The 21,051-nt window shown below is 36.0% G+C and overlaps 1 protein-coding gene and 1 pseudogene across 1 annotated transcript; both read left to right on the top strand.

The window, feature by feature from the left end:
* The first annotated feature begins 292 nt into the window (after positions 1-292).
* LOC149220827 (arginyl-tRNA--protein transferase 2-like) lies at positions 293-19,093 on the top strand (annotated as a pseudogene).
* Positions 19,094-19,443: 350 nt separating this feature from the next.
* Positions 19,444-20,307, top strand: LOC149220828 (microtubule-associated protein RP/EB family member 1C-like). The gene has a single exon (XM_089387217.1). The coding sequence runs from the start codon at positions 19,444-19,446 to the stop codon at positions 20,305-20,307; it is 864 nt and encodes a 287-aa protein (XP_089243343.1).
* Positions 20,308-21,051: the final 744 nt, after the last annotated feature.

Here is a 21,051-nt window from a genome sequence, read left to right on the forward strand (position 1 = left end):
TTTGCTTTATATAGGCAAGCTTCTCCCCAAAGCGTGGAACAATACCACGAGCCGACACCAGAGAAACACGCAACCGTCGGCTAGATACCACACAAGAAGCCCCCACGAGTTTTTCTCTACCTTGAAATGTGTGCACTGGGCGGACGCACCTTCTGAACGGCTGGCCGGCGTCCCTAGACGCGGGATCTGTATGGAATACCTGCGGGGACGCGCTTGCTAAACAAAATTTCCTGCGTCCTTCTTGATTTACCACCTGAAGGCGTTTGCCATCAAGTACAACACCTGAATCATAATGCCAACAGGGCTGTCTAATAATAGCTCTGTCAAGTTGACGGTATTCAAAGCCTTGACAGCATTACGAAGGCCGACAAAAAGCCACGGACCTTCACTTAGAAGGCATCCAACTCCACTGTCGTCGCCTAAGGGGATATTTGTTCCCTGTCCTGTATGGCAGTCCCAGGCTATAAGCTTATTATGTCGGCCAACAGAATAGAGTTTGGCAGAGCCTAAATGTGAAAGAAAAGCAATTCCTCGAATAGGCTTGTTATCATGGCCAACCAGCTTAGTCATGAAAGTGACATCGGAACCTCCAATAAAATGGGAGTGCAGCTATCTGCAGTTGTCTTTTGCATACTTGCAATTGCCTGTGTGTGAATTGTGTCCTCCTTGGACATACTGTCATTGCTCTCATCAACATTCCTGGAGGGAAGCAAAACTCTATACAATAAGCATGCTAGGATTTGGACCTTCGCTGAAAACTCGAACCAATTCCCAATTTCGTAGCACGCTACGAAACCACGCAAACAGGTAGCGCTGCGAAACTGCTAAAAATAATTCTGGCGCTGCGAAAACACCCACTCTTTAAGCCAGGCTAAAAATTTTTGACTACACTATTTTCAGTGATAACACATCTATTGTGTTTCAACACATGCATAACCAAAATATTCTTTTCCATTATTTCATAACAACTACTTGAAACCAAAATGAAGCAACTCACAATTATTTAAACAGAAGGATGAATACAAATTATCAGTCTTTCTTTCAGAAAAAATGTTTTTAAGAGAGAAAAACCAAATTTTTTTTCCTAAAAATAAATTTCTAGGGCACCAATTTTGCTGACATAATACAGTTATAGATTTTATTTCAGCCCATGAGAAGATTCCCTATCCCTTTTGGTCCACAGACACTGTTGAAAATCAAGCTAATGGGAGACTAACGCTCTGTAACAATGGCTACAGAGAGTTAGCAGGCCCACTAACGCTCCCTGTCAATAGGCACAGTGCTTTATAAAGCTCTGTGTAGCCTGCTAACATGCGTTAGTGTGGGAAATATATCAAAAAGAGGGTTTCCAAGATTAGTTTCTGAGATGAGTGTATACTAGTATGATGCAGCAAGATATTTGGTGGATCAAAAAAAGGATTGCTGAAGAGTAGGGAGATCTAAGACTATAAGATTATTTATAGATGCTACCAATTTATACACATGTTCATCTATCAATATTAATTAACAAAGTATGGAAAGAGGATTACTTCAAGTCTCCTTCTAGATTTGTTTGGAGATCTCAATGCAGCCAAGAAGAACTCCTTCAAAGCCAACTCCAAATCAATTCCTGCACAAAGGAAAGGCAAACACAATCACCGCATACAACCTTGAAAACCAATATATGAATGCACAATGAACATATATTTGCATACAACTAAACTACTCATCTAAACAAGTATCTAATGAACAACTTAATGAACAATGTTACCAACACCATGGAGTAGGGAACACAACTATAGTTCTATATTAATAATGGAAGAGTGATTATAACCATCCGTTGTATTAGTCTTCCCTTGCCCCTTCTGCTTCTCTCCCTCTCTCTCTCTTCTAGCTCACTTCTTCAAGTATGTGACACTTCACAACAGCTTAGTAGGCTATCCTTCAAAATTCTCTGACCCCTTTCACAATGACCCTCTAATTGCTTATATAGCAATCAAGTTAGGGTTGCCAAGTTCCTCATAGAGTTCATTAGGGCAAAATCAATGAACTTTCTCTACTTTTCAGCTCTTTCCCATTTTCCTCCTTTTCTCAAATTAGAATTTCTCCAAATAGGTTATTTTTGGATGTTTCTTTGCTTTCCTTGGGTAAATTTAGGGACAAATATCCAGATATTTGTGAGTCAATTCATTGGTTTGACCCTTGGAACTTCTTTTAGTTTCACTAATGATGTCACCTAACTAGAAACATGCTTTAGTAGGGTCACTAACGCACCTCCAAGCTTGGTAAAAAGCCTTATAAAGTAGGTTGTTAGTGTACAACCAGCATTAGTGTGGAATCAAGGCTTGTAATTGTGGTCTTTGCTTCATTCATCATGTCTTTCACCTCTGAGTTGATGAGGAGATCATTTTGTTGTATAAAAATTTTGTGTACCAAAAGCCCCCAAACATTGGGAGGCATCATCCCAATTGGATCATTATATTATTTTTCATCCATATTGATTCTTTTACAGTGGAAAGATTAGAGGAATCAACTGACATAACTATTTCTACCTCTATGCTCTAGCATAGTGAATTGGGGTGTTAAACCTTCCTTAGACACTTTGGGGGTGTTAAACCTTCCTTAGACAGTTTGAGGAATTTCTTGAATATTTTTAGGGTCCAAAAATTATTTCTAATGCAAGTCCCTCTGACACTATTCTACACTTAGATACATTTACAAAATTTAAGAAATACCTTATATACAGACAATAATCAAAATTTATGCCACTACAAATTTCACCTTCCTATTTTTACCACCATGATTTGAGAGGATGCTACGTTAACCCTATTACTCATGCAAAATGGGATAACCACATGACCATGATGATGAAGAGTCTAGAAGAGTCAATTTGTAATCCATAATTATGGTTGAATGGTTAAATTTAATCCTTAGTTGTCTATCAGGTTGTGTGATAACTAGTCACTATGAGGAAAAGGGGTTTCATTCTATTTGAGTGCATTTTGTTCCTTAAATGAGTAGAGTAGTTAAGAGTGAATACAGAGAGGGAAAAATAAAGAGGTTTGGAATTTTTTAGTATCTAACAAGCCATAGGTCTCACTCCTCTATATTTGCATCATCATCCAAGGTGAAGGAAAGGAGTTGTCTTGAACTTTTTGGCAAGAGAGGGTGTGTTTAGGTGGAGAAAAGATGGCTCAATTGAAAAATTTAAGCACTTGATTGAGCCTCTTTTAAGAGTTCGATCAAACTCCTTGGTCACTAAAATCATAACTCGATCAAGGGTTAAAAATAAATGCTTGATTGAACTTTATGTCTCAATCGAACTCTACCGCTTGATTGAGAATTATGGCTCGATCGAGTCATTCTTTTTATTAAATATCCCACCTATAGTCTACATGCTCAATTTGCACAGACTATAGGACATATTAGAGCTTGAATGAGAGTGTTTAGGTAGCTCGACCAAGAGTATTAGAGCTTGATCGAGCACTTAAAGCATGGAGTGTTTAAACCAATCTCTATAATGACCCTACCAATCTCTTAGATACTGAAACAAAGGTAGGAATTATGTCTTTTTAGACTTTTTTTTTTAATTTTTTTTCAAAAATAAACAAATTACAAAAAAACAACCATACAAAAACCATGAAAACCACAAAAACCCTTTAAAACAACTTAGAAAATCACAAAACTAACCTAGAAAACCACAAAAAGCCATAAAAAAATTATTTCAAATCAACTTAGAAAACCACAAAACCAACCTATAAAACCAAAAAAAAATATTAAAAAAAACGTTCATAACAACCTAAAAAATGCTTCAAAACCACCCAAAAAATATAATTTAGGTTTTAATTATTTTTCTTACTTGCAATGTTTTGTTTATTAAATGTGCATTCTATTATTATGAATACTAAAATTATGTTTTCTAATTATTTTAGGTTTTAAAGTTATTTAGGAATTTTGTGAAATAAATTTTCAATTCTTTTTTTTTTAGTTTTTGTTATTTAAAATGTATTTTAAATTTCTAACAAATATGACCTAAAATATACCTCAAGAAACTCCAACAGAAAACCATAAAATTATAACCAATAAATAAGTAAATTAGGAGGTTGAGATTGACATGATGAATATGGCTGCTCATATTGAACCTCTATTTATAAAATAATAATTTTTATTTTAAATTTAAATTAATTTATATTTTAAATATTTTTTAATAATAAATATAGTATGATTCTAGTTTTAAAAATAAAACATTAATCATCCATGGATTCTTGGATAGACTATGATCGAGTGCTCTGTTAATACACTCTTTGATGTGGAGTCAATGGTTCAATTTCTCGCATTGATCGAGGTGACAGATTGGACATGATGAAGATGTAGTCCCACCAAAATTACAAAAAAAAATACATATTAATCTTCAAAGTAAAAAATCTAAAAGATATATATATATATATATATATATATATATATATATAAATATAATGTAGCTATATATAACAAAATATTTAACTTCATTATATATAATATTTAACTATATATAGTTATAACATAACATAATTCTATAACTATTTAGTTCATAACGTAAAGTTATTCAACATAACATAACGTAGCACTCTATATTATTTAACATGCACAACATAAATTTATTTTCCCCACACATATAACATAACTATGAAAATATAACTATATAATTATTTAAATATACCTATATACATTTAACTATTATAAATTATAACATATCACATAGCTAGATATATTATAGTTTTTTATATATGGTTTATAAGATGTAACATAATTATAACTAGATAGTTCATAACATAACTATATAACTAGGCATACAATCTTACTATTATATTTATATATTTATATATTTATATATATATATATATATATATATATATATATATATATATATCCGTGATAAATCTATAAGCATTTATGGTAACATAAAGTTATTTGACATAACATATTTAACTATATATATAACATAGTCTAACATGTATTGTGCATAACTATTTAAAACATTATATATATATATATATATATATATATATATATATATATATATATATATATATATATATATATATATATATATATATATATATAATGCATCATTGATAGATACATTAAATCCATCATGAAAAATGCATTGGGTCCACTAAGTAAAAGCATTTAGACTTTTTTATCAATTTGTACAATATTGTTTCATTATGTAGTGTGTTGTACTAGAAAGATTGTCTTCATATACTTGCACTTAGTACATGCCATGTGTCAAAGTCAAACACTAAGAAATTAAAGTCTATTGGAGTATTAGGATGGCATGAAATTTTATTAGTTTTTTAAATCGGTTTATTTTCAATTTTTCACATATATGTTTACATAGTTATGCCCTATGAATAAAATGCATTATTTAGATACCAGAACGAGTGTGAAGGTGGATTTGACCACTTCATTCTATTTTGTTTACATAGAACTCAATGCTTTGATTTATAAATGTAACACCCTCCTCCCACATCTACCCAAGCAAACGGCTAGCCGGGGTAAACATGTGACAAGAGACCACTATGATATGATTCAACCTCCTAAGTCACGTTAAGGAAGTGCAATGAAACACGCCATATAAACATTCAATATCAGCTTAAGGACCCTCATGACCCAATCCAACACTTCAGATAGCTTACCCATGGGTCCCACTGAAATTTTGGACAATTTAAGCCTTAGCCACTCTCATGCTATAGGCATGACGACGTCCTGAAGCCCAAAGTCACTCTCACAAGCTTGCCTACCAGCGTCCAGAGAATAAATTTGTTAGCGCTATGCCAGCATCCACAAGATTTGAAAAACGTTTTTAGGCCCAGAGCCCAAATCATTGCCCAGAATTTCATGACACGTTCAGAGAAGAAAAATATCATGGAAATTATAGTGCTAAATCAAATGCTTCAATGAACCCTTAACTAGATCCCTACTAGCCATGATAGGCATTTTGACAAACATGTCACGAATATGTAAACTACAAGTGTAAATAACATCTCTGAGCATAAGGATCTCATGCTTAGCTGAGAATCGCTAAGAACCATTAGTGCCTCAACACATCAACTGCCATTCCCTCCATTAGGTCATAGATACATTGACCATTCAATATCAAGTAAAAACATGGTGAAAAGTATACATAATTGTTGTCATAAAACACATACATAACCAACGTAATAGCAACATAAATATGCATGAAAGTACAACGACGTAGACCACATAATATCCATCAAAACGCTCACAAAAATACAAGGATAAATAACCTTTCATTAATGATTAAAAATCCAAACACAAGATGGGACTTCCACATTCCACCCAACTATAGAATGGCTAATCCAAACCTCTCTTTAGTTAGTCACCCTCGTGCCATATTCCAAGAATGAATGTGAGATCTCTTAGAACACTTCAATCAAAACTCATCTAGGGCTTCCAGAGACCATCCACATCAACCAATCAAATAGTGATTCCACGTCACGGTTAGGCATCACAAAACCATCATTAGATTGGTTTGTATACCATCCATCTAGGGCCCTAGAGTGTTTATTCCAACCAAGGCTCCAAGACTAGTAACTCAACCCACCAAGGGCTCCAGAGCATTTGTCCAACAAAGGGTACAGGACTAGTAACTCAACCCAATTTGTTACAAGGCTCCAGAGTGTTTGTCCCACCAAGGCCCCAAGAGCTAGTAAATCAACCCAAGCTAAGGAAACATGAGAACCAACCAAAGACAAACAATGAATGTAAACCCACAAGCACCATGGCTATCTAGGAAATACCAAGGCTAGACAATCCACTGTCAATCCAGGAAATCCTCCATGCCAATAAGAAATCACAACCAACAAACCACATGCATATGCCATGCATGCCAAAACTTGTGAAGGAAACCTACATGAAACTTTGTATATGCAATAAAATCTGATATAGATTCCAATCCCAATGCCCTCTTTCACTTTCCTTCTCTTCCTTTTACTTCTTGATGAGCCTCAATATTGCAACAAGAATGCTGCAACTCCCAAGGCTCCTGAATTTCATTATCAACCTCGTGTTCATACAAACTTAAGAGGTATCGACACTATATGTGTAGCATACAATGTGTCCTTCCTTTTTTGTCATGAAGTAATGGAGTGCACGTACTGAAATCAAATCCTAAACTAATTGCAGAAAATGAACTGAAATGGAAACCCTGACCTATTGCGAGAAATAAAGTACAAGGAAAGAAACATATTCTAATTGCATGAAGATCATGAACTAAATGTAAAAGAAACCTAACATAACCCTATTTATCACATGTGATGATTTAAACTAACCTAGTATGGAATATGATCTAGAGAGTGCTAACTGTTGTGTGTGTGAATAAATATAAGATAACTTTGTCCTTTTTATGTTTTTTCTTGAAAAATGTAAATTCTAATCTTGCTTGGTTCTTTGGCAGGGGAGACAAGTGTGGAGGAAAAAGATTACAATGGTTCAGTTGGCTTGGAGGGAAAGTGGGGGCCTAATTCTGGATTCTAGTGATGATTTTTCTGAATCCAGGCTCAAAACACGCCACTACAGGTTTTCCTACATGATGTCTACAGGAAGTACTAGTTCCTACACGATGTCTACACAATCCCCTATTTTATTACAAAAAGTAGGCCGAAAGCTTAGGAAGTTGACTAGAAGGTGGAATGGAGCTCGGGAAAGGTGGAGAATGGAAGAATAAGGCAAGGAAGTGGTAGAAACTACCCAAAACTCAAGCAAGGGCTTCAAGATGGGTAGGTTTTCTCAATGGAAATGACAATTCTTTCTTTGGCGACATGGGTGGATGAGGCTTGGATGAGGCGAATGAGATGATGTCTCCCTGTAATGTATAAGTTCCTACAACAACACACGTTATTGTTTGCATCAATCTACAAATTCATCTATACATGGGAAAGATTTATTAAATAATAGAAAATTACTTAGTCTAAAAATCAGAAATTCGAAAACTAGTGAGCTAGTAAATCTATCAAATGCCTAACCTAATCAAGCACAAATGCAATGGGGTAAATTTTGTTATTAAATATAATGTATTTTTTATCTAATGTAAGTGGAACCAACTCTATTTAATCTCGTTAGCATGCTTTAAAATAATAGCAAAAATTTATTGTTCTTTGCTACAAAGGAGTTCCAGAAATCTAGATTTGGGAATAAGAGACAAATCCAAGTAGCTCAATGATTACTATGAAATTCCAAAGCTCTTCCAAGGATGTAATGATGCTTTTGATCATGCAAGATAACTTACATCAACCATTTAACCCAATTCTGCAACAAGAAATCACTAATACTAAATGCATAAATGGAAAGAAATAAGAACAAGAGATGCACGTGAATAAGAAGTGAAAAGAAAAAAGAAAATGATACAAAAGGGCTCTGACGCTCCTGGGATCACGAAGCCCAAGGAAACTTAGAGTTCTATGGAGGAGAAAATTATTTAAAAGATGAACATGACACCAATCTTCATTATTTTCATCAATACAATTACATCCCTGCAAGAAAACACAATGGAGCTGTAAAAATACTAGTTCTCTCCACAAGAAGACTAATACAAATCTCTCCCTAGAGGAAAATTCAAATTGGTACTTATAAAAAATGATTAGGAATCATTCCCCATGAAAGGAGGAAGCTTTCCCCACCAAAATCCCTTGATTAGTGGATCTAATTCCCAATACTAGGAATTTGCATTAAATAGCAGGGAACACATTCCTAGATTTTCTCAATCATTAGAGTTACATAAAATATGCCATAATTCCATAATATCTTGTTGATTTGTTATTTAATATTTATCCTCCTGTTGTAGGGAGCAAGTCCCTAAATTATCTCTTCCTCCAAATATTCATAATCTGTCCAATATTCTCATAATATTCAACAAAAATAAATAATATTATGCACAAATATGAAATTATTAATAAAAAATTCTAATAAATATATTAAAGTTAAAAATACATTATCTAATGAAAAAAGAGAGGTTTAATGTGCTGAAGGATAGTTAGATGGGCCTTAATATATGTCTAATTTAGAGCCCCCCCTGCTGTAAGTGTTGCTCATCCTCTAAGCAACTTAGTGACCTCATTGTGCCTCATTCATGGCCATCGTGGCCTCCCTCTTGTGCATTAAGAATCTCCGTTGTAAGTTCCGCAAGGACAAGCCCAAAAAAATATTTGTGCAAGGAAAGGTCATTGTTTTTTGAGACCATTAGCTTGCTTTCTTCTTTTCTTTTGTGGCCTAGATGATTTCTTAATGGCCTTAGAGTTTTCTGTTTTGATTAGGTTTGTCTTAGGCACTGTCTTTTTTAGTTGTAGCACCAATTCTTCCTTTCTTCCTTCTTGTAGCAACATTTTGTTTTCTTGTAACATCCATTCCTTCTCTTTCAGAGTCTTTAAACTATATGGTAGTGATGAGAAATGATGTAGAGGGTTTGGAGGATGATGCTAGGGCTCAGAGAGAGTAGTGCAGGTTTGTGAAAATGGAGAGTATGCTCTGTTTGTTTTTTTCCAAGAAATTTTTAGGGTGAGACAGAGTTTAGGGTTTGTTCTTGAAATTATGAAATGTGATGGATGAATGATGGATATATAGTGAATATGAAGTGGATGGAGGGCTTGGAGTGTTGTGGTGACTTGGCCTTTGTAAAAATTTCTTCTTTTAACTGTTGTCCTCATTCCTTGAAATCATCACCCTTTATAGTTTGACTTTTCAACATTGCATGATTGAAGGAATGAGTTGCAATTAACTAGTTGAAGGCGGATGAGACTACTGACCCATCCTTAGCTTAGAAAACCTCATCTCTCATGCATTGACAACAAATTTGTGACTATAATATGCTCAAGAGAAGAGGTCAAGAATATTTCATACATGTACCTACCTGATGGCTGTTGGAGAGGCATGCATGCTGCTGCTGAGTTGATGTTGTTGTGCTGCTAATGACTCAGGTACATCTTCTTGACTGCCTTTTTTTTTGTTGATCTCATTTTGATGATGGGTTGTCTTTTTGTTGATGTGCAGGTGTTGGGGACCTATATCAACCTTCCCTAAATACTAACTGACCTTTTGATCGATTTATCCATCATATTACCTCTTGTAGCTTCTTATCCGCCTTCCTGTAGAGATCCTATAGTAATTCAAAACTTCCTGTAGAGATCCTGTAATAATTTAGGACAACCTCTTGTAGTAGACTTGTTTTGTCCATATCTCTCAAATGGTAGAATGGAGTGACCTGAAATTTTTTGAGCATGTTTCCATCATCATCATGCACCTCCCCATAATAAAATATTGTCCAATGGATGCACGAATACGAGAAAAACTAAAAAAGGTTGAAGGTTATGGAGGTTGATCTCTTAGAAACCTTGCAGTAGAATTTGCTGAAATTTCTTGGGAATGTTACCATCATCCATATGCATCTCCCCATGAAACAAATTTTTGAATGGATGCACGGATATCTAGAAAATTCAAAAATGGTTGTAGGTGATGGAGGCCGATTTCTCGAAAACTATGCACTAAAAATTTTTAAAATTTCTTGAGCATGTTACCATCATCCATATGCATCTCCCCCTGAAACCGATTGGTAAGTGGATTCATGGTTTTTAAGTTATGGAAAAGATAATTTTTTTCTCTATATATTTTTGTTTCCTGTAGTAAAACAAAGCATTCGTGTAGTTTTTTAGGACAACAAGCAAACAGAATTGGAAAAGCTTGAGAATAATGGGTGGATGGTGGAAATAGATGAGGGTGATGGATTGGTATGGCCTTGGCCTTGTTGGAGCATTTGAGCAAAGGAGGAGAAAGTCAAAATTTGACTTCTTTTGACTAGGCTTGACCAAATTTTTTCTTTTGGTACCACTTGTATTTGTTGCTTGCAGATGTTGGAGAGTACATGCATTCATCAGAGAGATACATGGAGCAAAGAATTTTTATCTTTTCCTTTTGTTTTTCTTCTAGGCCTACTAGCCACCTCAATGAGGTTTTCAATTAGTAAGTCTCCCTAGGCACCTCAAATGAGGTTTTCACCTAGGATCTTTTCTTTTTCTCTGTTTTTCTCTTTTTTCGAGTCCATTGACTTCCTCATGGAGTTTTTAAATCAATGAGAAAATATCTGGCACCTCAAAGGAGGTTTTCACATGGTATTTTACTTTTTTTCTCTTATTTATTTTTTATTTTTTTTACCCTGCTCTACTTGAAAAACAAAATCACTTTAAAGTATAAGAATAATTCCAATGGAGCCATGTTCACATCAAGCTGACAGAAAAAGTGATGTGTGGGCTTGAAATATATGATTTGAAATGTACCTGGATTATGATTTGACTTTGAAAGGATCAAGCATAGTTGAAGAAGAGAGTGATGCTCCATCTTGTTGATTTTTTGGAACCAAACCTCAATATAGCTTTGATGTCCTTGATTTTCTTGATTATCTGGATTATTCTTCATGTCTTCTTCTACCATGAAATGCAAATCTTCCCCTTTTTGTTGATTTTTCTCTTGAATAAATGGAGGATTCACTGGTAACCATAAGGGAGCTTTCTCAATCTCTAATTTTGATGTTTGTTCTTCATCAACTGTAGCCCATGGTTCTTTAATCTTCTCTTTCGAATCTTCTTTTTCTGCATGTTTTCCTTTAATGGCATTAAGAGAATCATTTTTTTGTAATGTTCTTCATGAACTGAGATGAATACCATTGAGATCGACAGGAGATATTTGGAAGTGTTTTACCTCAACATTGTAAGTGGGTTGAGCTACTTCAATGTGCAGGTTTGGAAATGTTGGTACAGGTGGTTGAGTGGGAGTGTTTATTTGAGATGGATGTGGTTGTGGTGGAGGTGAATGGTAAGGATAACACGGAGTTGGGTATGGAGGATATTGAGTAAAATATTGAGGATATTGTGGATGGATCCCATAAGTTCCTTGTCAACCCTGTTGCCAAGATTGGTTTTTGGGTTGAGATGGCCAATGTTGCCAAGGAAAGGGTGTGTTCCACTTACTTTGAGATGGATATTCATAAGCTTGAAATTGTGAATTAGGATTTTGCATCATGTCAGGTTGAGTATGCTGCCATGGTCCTCTTGGAGCTACACAACATAGTTGCATTGGCAATTGACTTGCTCCATTATCCTCTTGGTGAACTTCCTTCAACCTTGGTAATGAGGAGAAACATTTAAAATCATGTGATTCTGCATGGACAACATGAATATCAACATCTTCTTTTTGCTCTTATTCACTCAGACTGCTAAGAATTTCTGTTTTAAAGTTATTAAGCAAATTTCCAAGTTTAGCTTGACTCACCAATCTTGATGATGATTGACTTGCTATTGCCCTTCATCTTGATAATTGTTTGCATGTTTCACAAATTTCTTCAAATGATAATTGATATACATCACCTCTACTCATGAGATCAAGAATATCAATCCACTCATCCCTAATTGTTCTAAGTAAGAGGGTTTTTAATGTGTCGGATCCTAAATGATGTAGTTTTTCCCTCTTGATATTATACATGAACGTCACTATTAGATCCTCTAGACTCTCATCTTCTATTTGATTCATTCCAAAGATTTCTTCTTTAAGATCATGATCTTTATATTTTTCTAGAAATATCTTTTACATATCATTCCATGATCTTATTGAATTAGTCCCTAAACCCATTAACCATTTAAGAGCTTTATCCTTCAATGTTGCTGGAAAAAATCTCATTTTTTGAGTTTTTAATACGTAATAATAAGATCAGTATTAGCAATTCAATAATATTTCTTTTCACAATCAGATTTGGATATGCTACTTCTGTTAATGAAACTTGCATATATACGCAACTGTAGTTAAGGAAACTAGTGTATATCCTGCAGACTTATAATTTAGTTAATTCATCAGATGTTGATCTTTAATCTATGCATCAGAACCATATAACAGTAACTAGGTACAATAAAAGCAGAGCAGACAATCACACACAAGAACACAAGATATAAGGTGGAAACCCAATGTGGGTGAAAAGCACCTGTTGCAATTCATCTCTATTTTCTTTTAATAAGAAACTTATTTTTACAATATTTATGTACTGGTGTAGTCTTATACCAGTACACAGGCTTGTACCTATAGAAGGTTACAACCTTCTCTCGTTCTCCATCTTCTCCTAGAAGGGAGCTACAACCCCCTAGCTCTTGTACTAGCTAATGTACTAGTATGTAGGTGCTGACCTACAGAAGGCTACAACCTTCTCTTTTCTTCCAGGGACCACGTTTCATAAATTTTTAGACCGGATCCATCAATAACATCAATCAAACATCAAAATATATCTACATCAATCAATCTCCTTTGCACCAACAAAAACTGAATCAAACAATCACTTTTTTGAATGTTGTAACCAGAATACAGTAACAGTAACCAGAACCCAAGCCAGAACACTGCAACATCAATCAAAATTAGCTAAAACATATTTTATAAGGTGTATGCTACTTCAATGTGAGGAACCTGCATGCGTACGCACTTGTATCAAGGAAAACCTACGTATACACACTTTTGGAATGTCGAACCAACGTGTATATGCGCCTTTGTTTTAATGAACCTGTGTACAGATCTGTAAAAGATGATTTAACCTTTACAACTATTCAGACATCAGGTATACCAAAATCATTAGATTTACAGATTACGACATACACCATTTATAAAATATCAAAACCACATAAAGATACTTCTCTTCAAGCCTTAAGATCTTGACCCATCAATAGAATTTATCCTTCATCAAGCACTCAAGTTCATCCTTGATTCAGATCCAGCTATGTACCATAACCCAAAGACTTGTATTCTAGATCTTATTCTTAATTAGATATGCAATGCTTGAGTGACTTTGCCTAAGGATCTTCTCCTCCTTTTATATTCTTAGGCCTTACTCAATACCATGGTCCAAAACCACTTAGAAGCAATACTTTGGACCAAATACCTGGGGTCAACACTTTAGAAAGGATACCTTGGACCAATACCATGGATCAAAATACGATGGACCAAATACCACAGACCAAAACTAGTTTTCTAACATGTACGCACCTTTCTTTGTATGAAAGTGCATGTGTACGTTGTACGTGCCTTTCGTTCTACTAACTCGCATGTACACGCAACTTGGACAATAGGGAACCTGTGTATACCTCTCTCTCTTCATTTTGTGAGCCTAAACTGTGATCTGTCATCTGTGTGAATTGCCATTAAGGACAACACTTGTGTCATAGCACCAAATCTATGTCATAATGCCAACAATATCCCCCTTTGGACTTGATGGCAACCCCAAGTCACTCTCCCCCTTTGTCATCAAGGGCAAAGGGTTATGCTCCCCCTGAGTACATGCTAAAATGTGTTGTCCATGCTCCCCTGGCTGTAAGCAATGTCTGTAAAAGGATGTTCAACAATAAGAACATGACTATATACATCATAAATGACCTTCCTATCACCAAAGACTCATACATACATCCATCTCCCAACCAAGTGGGGATATACCAAAAGTTTATACATTGTCAAAACAAGAACATTGCATCATCCATCCCATGCATAGTTGGGAAACAAAATAGGTCGTTACATGACCTTGATAATAAAAGATATACATGACATAGAGACAAAATATCTAAAACAAGGCTATGATAGTTATCAACAACTATCATCAGTAGCATCTGTCAATCACCATCCATACTAGCAACCATGACCTCCCTCTACATCTGCTCCACCTGAATAAAAAAAAAACTGTGAAATTGTACCAAGATCTTCTAAGATATTGCCAACAATGAATTATTAGAAGTATATGCTCCCCCTTAACCTATACCAGATGATCACTGTCAAACCCATATCAGACTCTTCTCATCCTTAGTCTGCCCCACTTTTTTCTTCAAACCAACATATACGCGATTATATCCACAACAACCAGCATATGTATGCAGATATGCTTCATGAAATTCGCGTACAACCACTTTTCTCTGAACCAGACAGGTTTCAATAGCGAGATGATGCATCAACTACTCCTAGCTTCTGTCTGTGATATCCAAATGTCTCTCTGGGCAAAGGTTTGGTGAATATATCAGCAACCTGTTCTTTGGAGGGAACATTCTCCAATTTGACCTTTTGTTCAAGCACTTTTTCATGGAGAAAATGATATTTGATAGGTATGTGCTTGGTCTTGGAATGCATGACTGGATTCTTTGAAATACTAATTGCACTTGTATTATCACATAGAATGGATATGGGTAGAGTACATGTGATCTAAATGTCTTGCAATGTTTGCATCATCCAAAGGAGTTGTGCGCAGCAAGATGCAGCAACCACATATTCTGCTTTAGCTGTAGATAATGCAATTGAAATTTGTTTCTTGCTGAACCAAGACACTAATCTGGAACCCATATAGAATGCACCACCACTAGTGCTTTTTCTATCATCCACGCTTCCTGCTGAATCTACATTTGTATATGCATGAAGAGTAAGATCTGTATCCTTAGGATACCATAAACCAAAATTCTGAGTTCCTTGAAGATATTTGAAGATCCTTTTGACTACCTGAAGGTGTGATTCCTTTGGATTTTCTTGGAATCTTCCAACTATTCCCACTGCATGCATGATGTCTGGTCGGGTACCTATTAGATAAAGAACACTGCCAATCATGGATCTGTAGGTTGCTTGATGTACTGCTATTGATTCATCATTTGAACTAAGACTGCATCGTGTTACCATAGGTGTACATACTGGTTTCGAATATTCCATGCCATATTTTTTCGACATCTAGTTGAGATACTTGGTTTGTGAAAGAAAAATACCATCTTTATTTTGTTGAACTTGTAAACTAAGAAAATATATGAGTTCACCAAGCCGGGACATTTCAAATTATTTCTACATTACCAAAGCAATGTTTTGACTCATGGCTTCTTCATTGCTACCAAAAATGATATCATCAACATACACAACAAGTATTAGCAATTTATCATTGTCAATCTTTGTATATAGATTACTATCAGCTGATCCTTTTGTGAAACCTTGTTGATGGAGGTATTTGTCAAGACGGTAATACCAAGCCCTTGGAGCTTGTCTTAGACCATAGAGAGCCTTTCTGAGTCTGCATACAAGTTTTGGATCATTTCCAAGGATGAATCCATCTGGTTGCTCAATATATACTTCTTCTTCTAAGTCTCTATCAAGAAAGGCATATTTTACATCCATTTGGTATACTTTGAAGTTCTAAAAGCTAGAAAGAGCAAGAAACATTCTTATGGCTTCAAGTATAGCAATTGGTACAAAATTTTCTTCAAAGTCTATACCTTCTTGTTGAGCATATCCTTTACAAACAAGTCTAGCCTTGTTTCTAATATCTTCTCCATTTTCATTCAGCTTGTTTTTGAATATCCATTTGGTTCCTATTATATTCTTATCATGAGGTCTAGGAACTAATTCCCAAGTATTATTATTTTCAATTTATTCAAGTTCTTTATTCATGGCCTTAATGCAACATTCATCTTTGCATGCTTCATTTACATTTTGAGGTTCAATAGAGGAAAGAAATTCTAGATAGCTTGAAGCTTCTGTAATAGTTCTTCTTGTCTACACACCTGCCTCTTTCTGTCCCCAAATTTGAGTCTCTGGATGATTTTTCTGAACATATTTGGATGGAGTATTTTCTCTGTTGTTATCTGCTCTTCTGGTGCTTCATTGGTTTCTTCTTCTTCAGTATTGTCTAATTTGATGCAAAAGGATAATCCTCATCTTCTTCCCACTCTTCAGTTTTTACCTACTTTGGATTTTTGCCTGCTTCATCAACCACAACATCAATACTTTCAACAATTTTCCCTAGTCTTTTATTATAACACTTATATCCTTTACTTCGGGAAGAGTAACAAAGGAGAATGCCTTCATCTACTCTAGGTTCAAACTTGCCAATATTTTCATTAGTCCTTTTGATGTAACATTTACTTCCAAAAATTTTGAAGTATTTTACTATTGGAGTCTTACCATACCAAAGTTCATGTGGAGTTTGAGTGTTGTTTACTTGAACATTTGTTTTGTTGAGAATAATGATGGCAACAAATGCAGCTTCACCCTAGAAGGTTGCAGGAGTTCCAGACTCATCTAGCATGGCACGAGCCATCTATTGAATAGTTCTGTTTGTTAGACTCCGTCTTCTCAAATCCTCTGTTAGAGTCCAATTCAGACAGGTGGCTATCAAAGTCTCTTTTCAAATATGCAGGCTAATGTCAACCAGCCTTCACCAACCACAGCTTAGATGTTTGCATAGCTTGTTCTCAGAATGTTTCAATAACACTTGCAGGCCATAAGGGAGCTTCGATAATTTTTCATTTCAGGATTGTCATCGTCAAAGTGCTCAAAGGTATTTCTTCTTCAAAACTCGGTTTTGAAAAGAAATTTTCAAGCTTGTTTTCTGTAAATACGCTGCCATGCTACCAGTGTACTTCTCAAAGATCGAAAGGTTTACCATGTATCGTGATTGGGATGCCAAAGTTAAAGACTTGTTGCATTGAAGGCTTGTGTTGGAAGTGGGGAATTACCTGCTAACACTAAATTTCCCCTCACAACTGTGAAAAGATTGACAGCTGGTATGAAGAAAAAATTGAAGGGAGTTTCTAGAGACGTAGAATATACCAATAGTATCTCATTTCAAATTGCAGCCAGCCTGAGGCGTAAGCTAGTGCCAGGAAACATAAAGAGTGCATTTGATGTTTCATTGGATGTCAAAGGTCACAAAGAAATGTCAGAACAACTTTCTCCCATGGTAATAGCAAAGAAATTGGCTTCCAAACTAGAAACATTTGGACTTTCTAGTTTCCTTGTACAAGCGTGCAATGGCCATCTCAATTTCATGTCTGTTAGTGTATCAGAGGATTCGATGCAGAGTTTTCATTGTGAAAATTTTCCTGTTATGGAATATGATCTACCATCTCCAACGAAAACTGGAGGTAATTGTAAAAGAGACAAGGATTTTGATGATAATAAAAGTTTTCAGCATCATGAAAAACACAAGCTGGAGATTCGTATGAAAAGATCAAAATTTGATCCTGAAGAGTTTGCCTTGTACAAGAAGTATCAAATAAGGGTGCATAACGATAGACCGGAGGAAACACGGGAGAGTTCTTACAAAATATTTCTTGTGGAAACTCCACTTATTTTTGTTCCACCAAGGAATGACAACTCTGCTCCTCCTTATGGCTTTGGCTCATTTCACCAGCAGTACTTGATTGATGGTAGATTGGTTGCTGTCGGTGTGGTTGATATATTACCTAAATGTCTTTCAAGTACATGTTTTGGGATCCTGATTTGGCATTCTTATCACTTGGGAAGTATTCAGCTCTAGAGGAAATAAAATGGGTGCAAGCAGCACAAAAGCACTGCCCTACTCTTCAGTACTACTATCTTGGTTACTACATTCACTCTTGTCCGAAAATGAGATACAAGGCAGCATATAATCCTTCGGAAATTCTATGTGTTGTGCATTACCAGTGGACTCCTTTCCAGCTTGCAAAGCTGGTGCTTGATAAAGCAGCATACCTTTGTCTCTGTGATGTTTGTGACCATGCAGAACCAATTTTAAAGCCCTGCCACTGATGAAATGCATGATTCCTATGGGCAAGATGATCATGAAATGGAGGATAATCTGGAATTCCGCGATGGAGAGTTACATGAATTTAAAAGCTCAGGTAGCAGTGAACATTCCATGGATGTTGAGAATGGCATTGAAGCACCCGCTGTGGATTTTGATACTGAAGATATTGGTGGGGTTTTAATTCAATGGAATGGTCTGCGGTTTCGATTTAAGGACTTGAATGCTTCTGGTATTATGGGTCGATGGAGGTTTGATTTGTTAACCGGACACTTGTAGAAGTATATTAAAGTAGTTGGGAACGTTCTGAATGTATTGCTTACTATCTGGGTTGAGTGCACAATGTATCTCTAGCAGTGTTCATTGTAATATTATGTTGCATATACTGTTTGTCTCTTTCTATTATAGGCGGAAATGCAAGCGGTGGAAGTGATGCAACTAAAGAACAGCATGTGCATGCGGCCAGTTTTCTTTACAACACAGTCAGTAAGGATTAGCAATCGGCCTGAGTGATGACAATGATGGCAGCTTGCTCTCAGTTGCCATGGTTGTGGAGGCAAAATCGTGTTTGAGCAATTTGGAAGGCCGAAGCTACATTACATACCCGTGGACAGCGTTGAAAGTGTGCGCTACGCATTGGAGGTGTGCGCTACGCATTGGGCATCAGCGGCCAGTGTAAAAATACACAGGCGCTACGCATCAGGCTGTGCGCTACGCACTGGGATAGCGCGCTACGCACTCAGTCCAGCACAAAATCTGTTTATATTTATGCGCCCAATCTCGTATCAAATCGACTCCTTCAATTTGCAAAGAGCTAAAGGGATAATCTTACAACAGATATCCAGTGAAGATGGGGACGGAGTATGCAATCCTCGCATATCTATGGAGTGATCTCGAGGCAGGTCAATTTTGAAGCCAAATCTGAGTATGAGATGATCCAGAACTATAAGGTGCTGCAAGAAGTCCTCAACAAGCTTAAGATATCCAAGCATATTGAAGTAAACAAGCTGGTGAAAGGAAGGCCATTAGATAATCTTGAGTTTATGCAATGGTTGAAACGATACTGTGATTCTACAAATGTTGGAAACTTTACCTGCAGGAATGGTTATAATGCAGTTGAGAGAAGAGAAACATGCAAAGGAGGGAAAGAGCTAAATAGAAAAGCAGCTTTGATCCTCCATTCGCAGACAACGGGTGCAACAAAGGCACCTGCAATGTCCAGGCCTACAACTCCGTCCTCTAATAATAGTCGCCGAGCAAATTCTAGACCAAATTCAAATGGACATGTAAGCAAAAACGCTCCAAAGAATACACCACTGCCATCCCCAGCTGCAACACAGGTTGCAGAGCTGAAGGTTGCAGTTAACAATTTGGAAAAGGAAAGAGACCTTTACTTTGGAAAACTAAGGGACATCGAGAGTATATGCCAGAACTCTGAACTCCTAGAAATTTCGGCAATCAGAACAATTCAAATACTTCTCTATACAGATCACTATGAAGCCGATACTCTCACTGATCTAGTAACAATGAGTATAGCAGAAAATGAAGCCTCGGGCCATGTTATCGAGGACTGTGAAGTTCAACCTTCAAGATCCAGTAACAGGGATAATCAAGATGATTTATCCTTATATGATTCTGCAGCACTATACAATGGAGAGTACACTAAGCCCTTTGTTACAGAGCACTTGATGATCATACCAGGCCAGACGACCACTATTTTTTATTAAAAATGTTTTTTCCAAAGGCAAACGTAAAGTAAAAAGTCAAAGTCAAAGCTAAATTTAAATCGTAGATACTTGCCACAACAGAGAACAAGATTCAATTGCCTATGTTTATCTTCAGTAAATGGGATTTACACTTGTAATGCCACCTCTTCATCAGTTATCAACAGATTCGAGTAGAAGAAGGAGCGCTATTCTATCTTCAGAAGCGCTGATTGTTTTTTTTTAGTTTTATTTATTAATAATGATAAAACAAATCCCTTGTCTTGGGGTCGATTTGTTTTCCCCTAGCAGAGTTTATTTAATGTATTAAAAATCATTTTGTAAAGGTTAGAGGGAGAGTTCTGAGAGCGGTGCGTGGAGAAAAACAGAGTTTCATTGTACAGTTTTGACAGGGATTCAATAAAAAAATACAGCTCTGACTCCTAATATTCCTGTGGTATGACATTTGACATATGTTGCTTCTCTGTCTCATACGTTCCTTGTTATTTTTACTGTTTCATTTCATAATCATTTATGTTGAATACTTTTAAGTGAGAAAGGCAGAATTCAATTTATTTGCTCTGTCTTGAGGAAGTGTTCATATTTAATGCTTTCTTCTGTTTGACAAGGATCCATCTTCTATGCGCTTTTCGACTTCTCAGCAGTCTTGCCATTCCGTTTATCTCAATTTAATTGTTAAATTTCTTGCCTACCTTGCCTCAAGAGATAATCTGTGTTTTTGATTGCATTTCCCTGTTCAAGCTGTTC

Source organism: Pinus tabuliformis, chromosome Q (genome assembly GCF_031772625.1).
Source record: "Pinus tabuliformis cultivar Carrire ecotype Pingquan chromosome Q, CPIR1, whole genome shotgun sequence".
In the NCBI taxonomy this organism is placed as follows: domain Eukaryota; kingdom Viridiplantae; phylum Streptophyta; class Pinopsida; order Pinales; family Pinaceae; genus Pinus; species Pinus tabuliformis.

Coding starts and splice junctions, on each gene's coding strand:
- LOC149220828 (XM_089387217.1), top strand. CDS start 19,444: ATGCAATCCTCGCATATCTATGGAGTGATCTCGAGGCAGGTCAATTTT.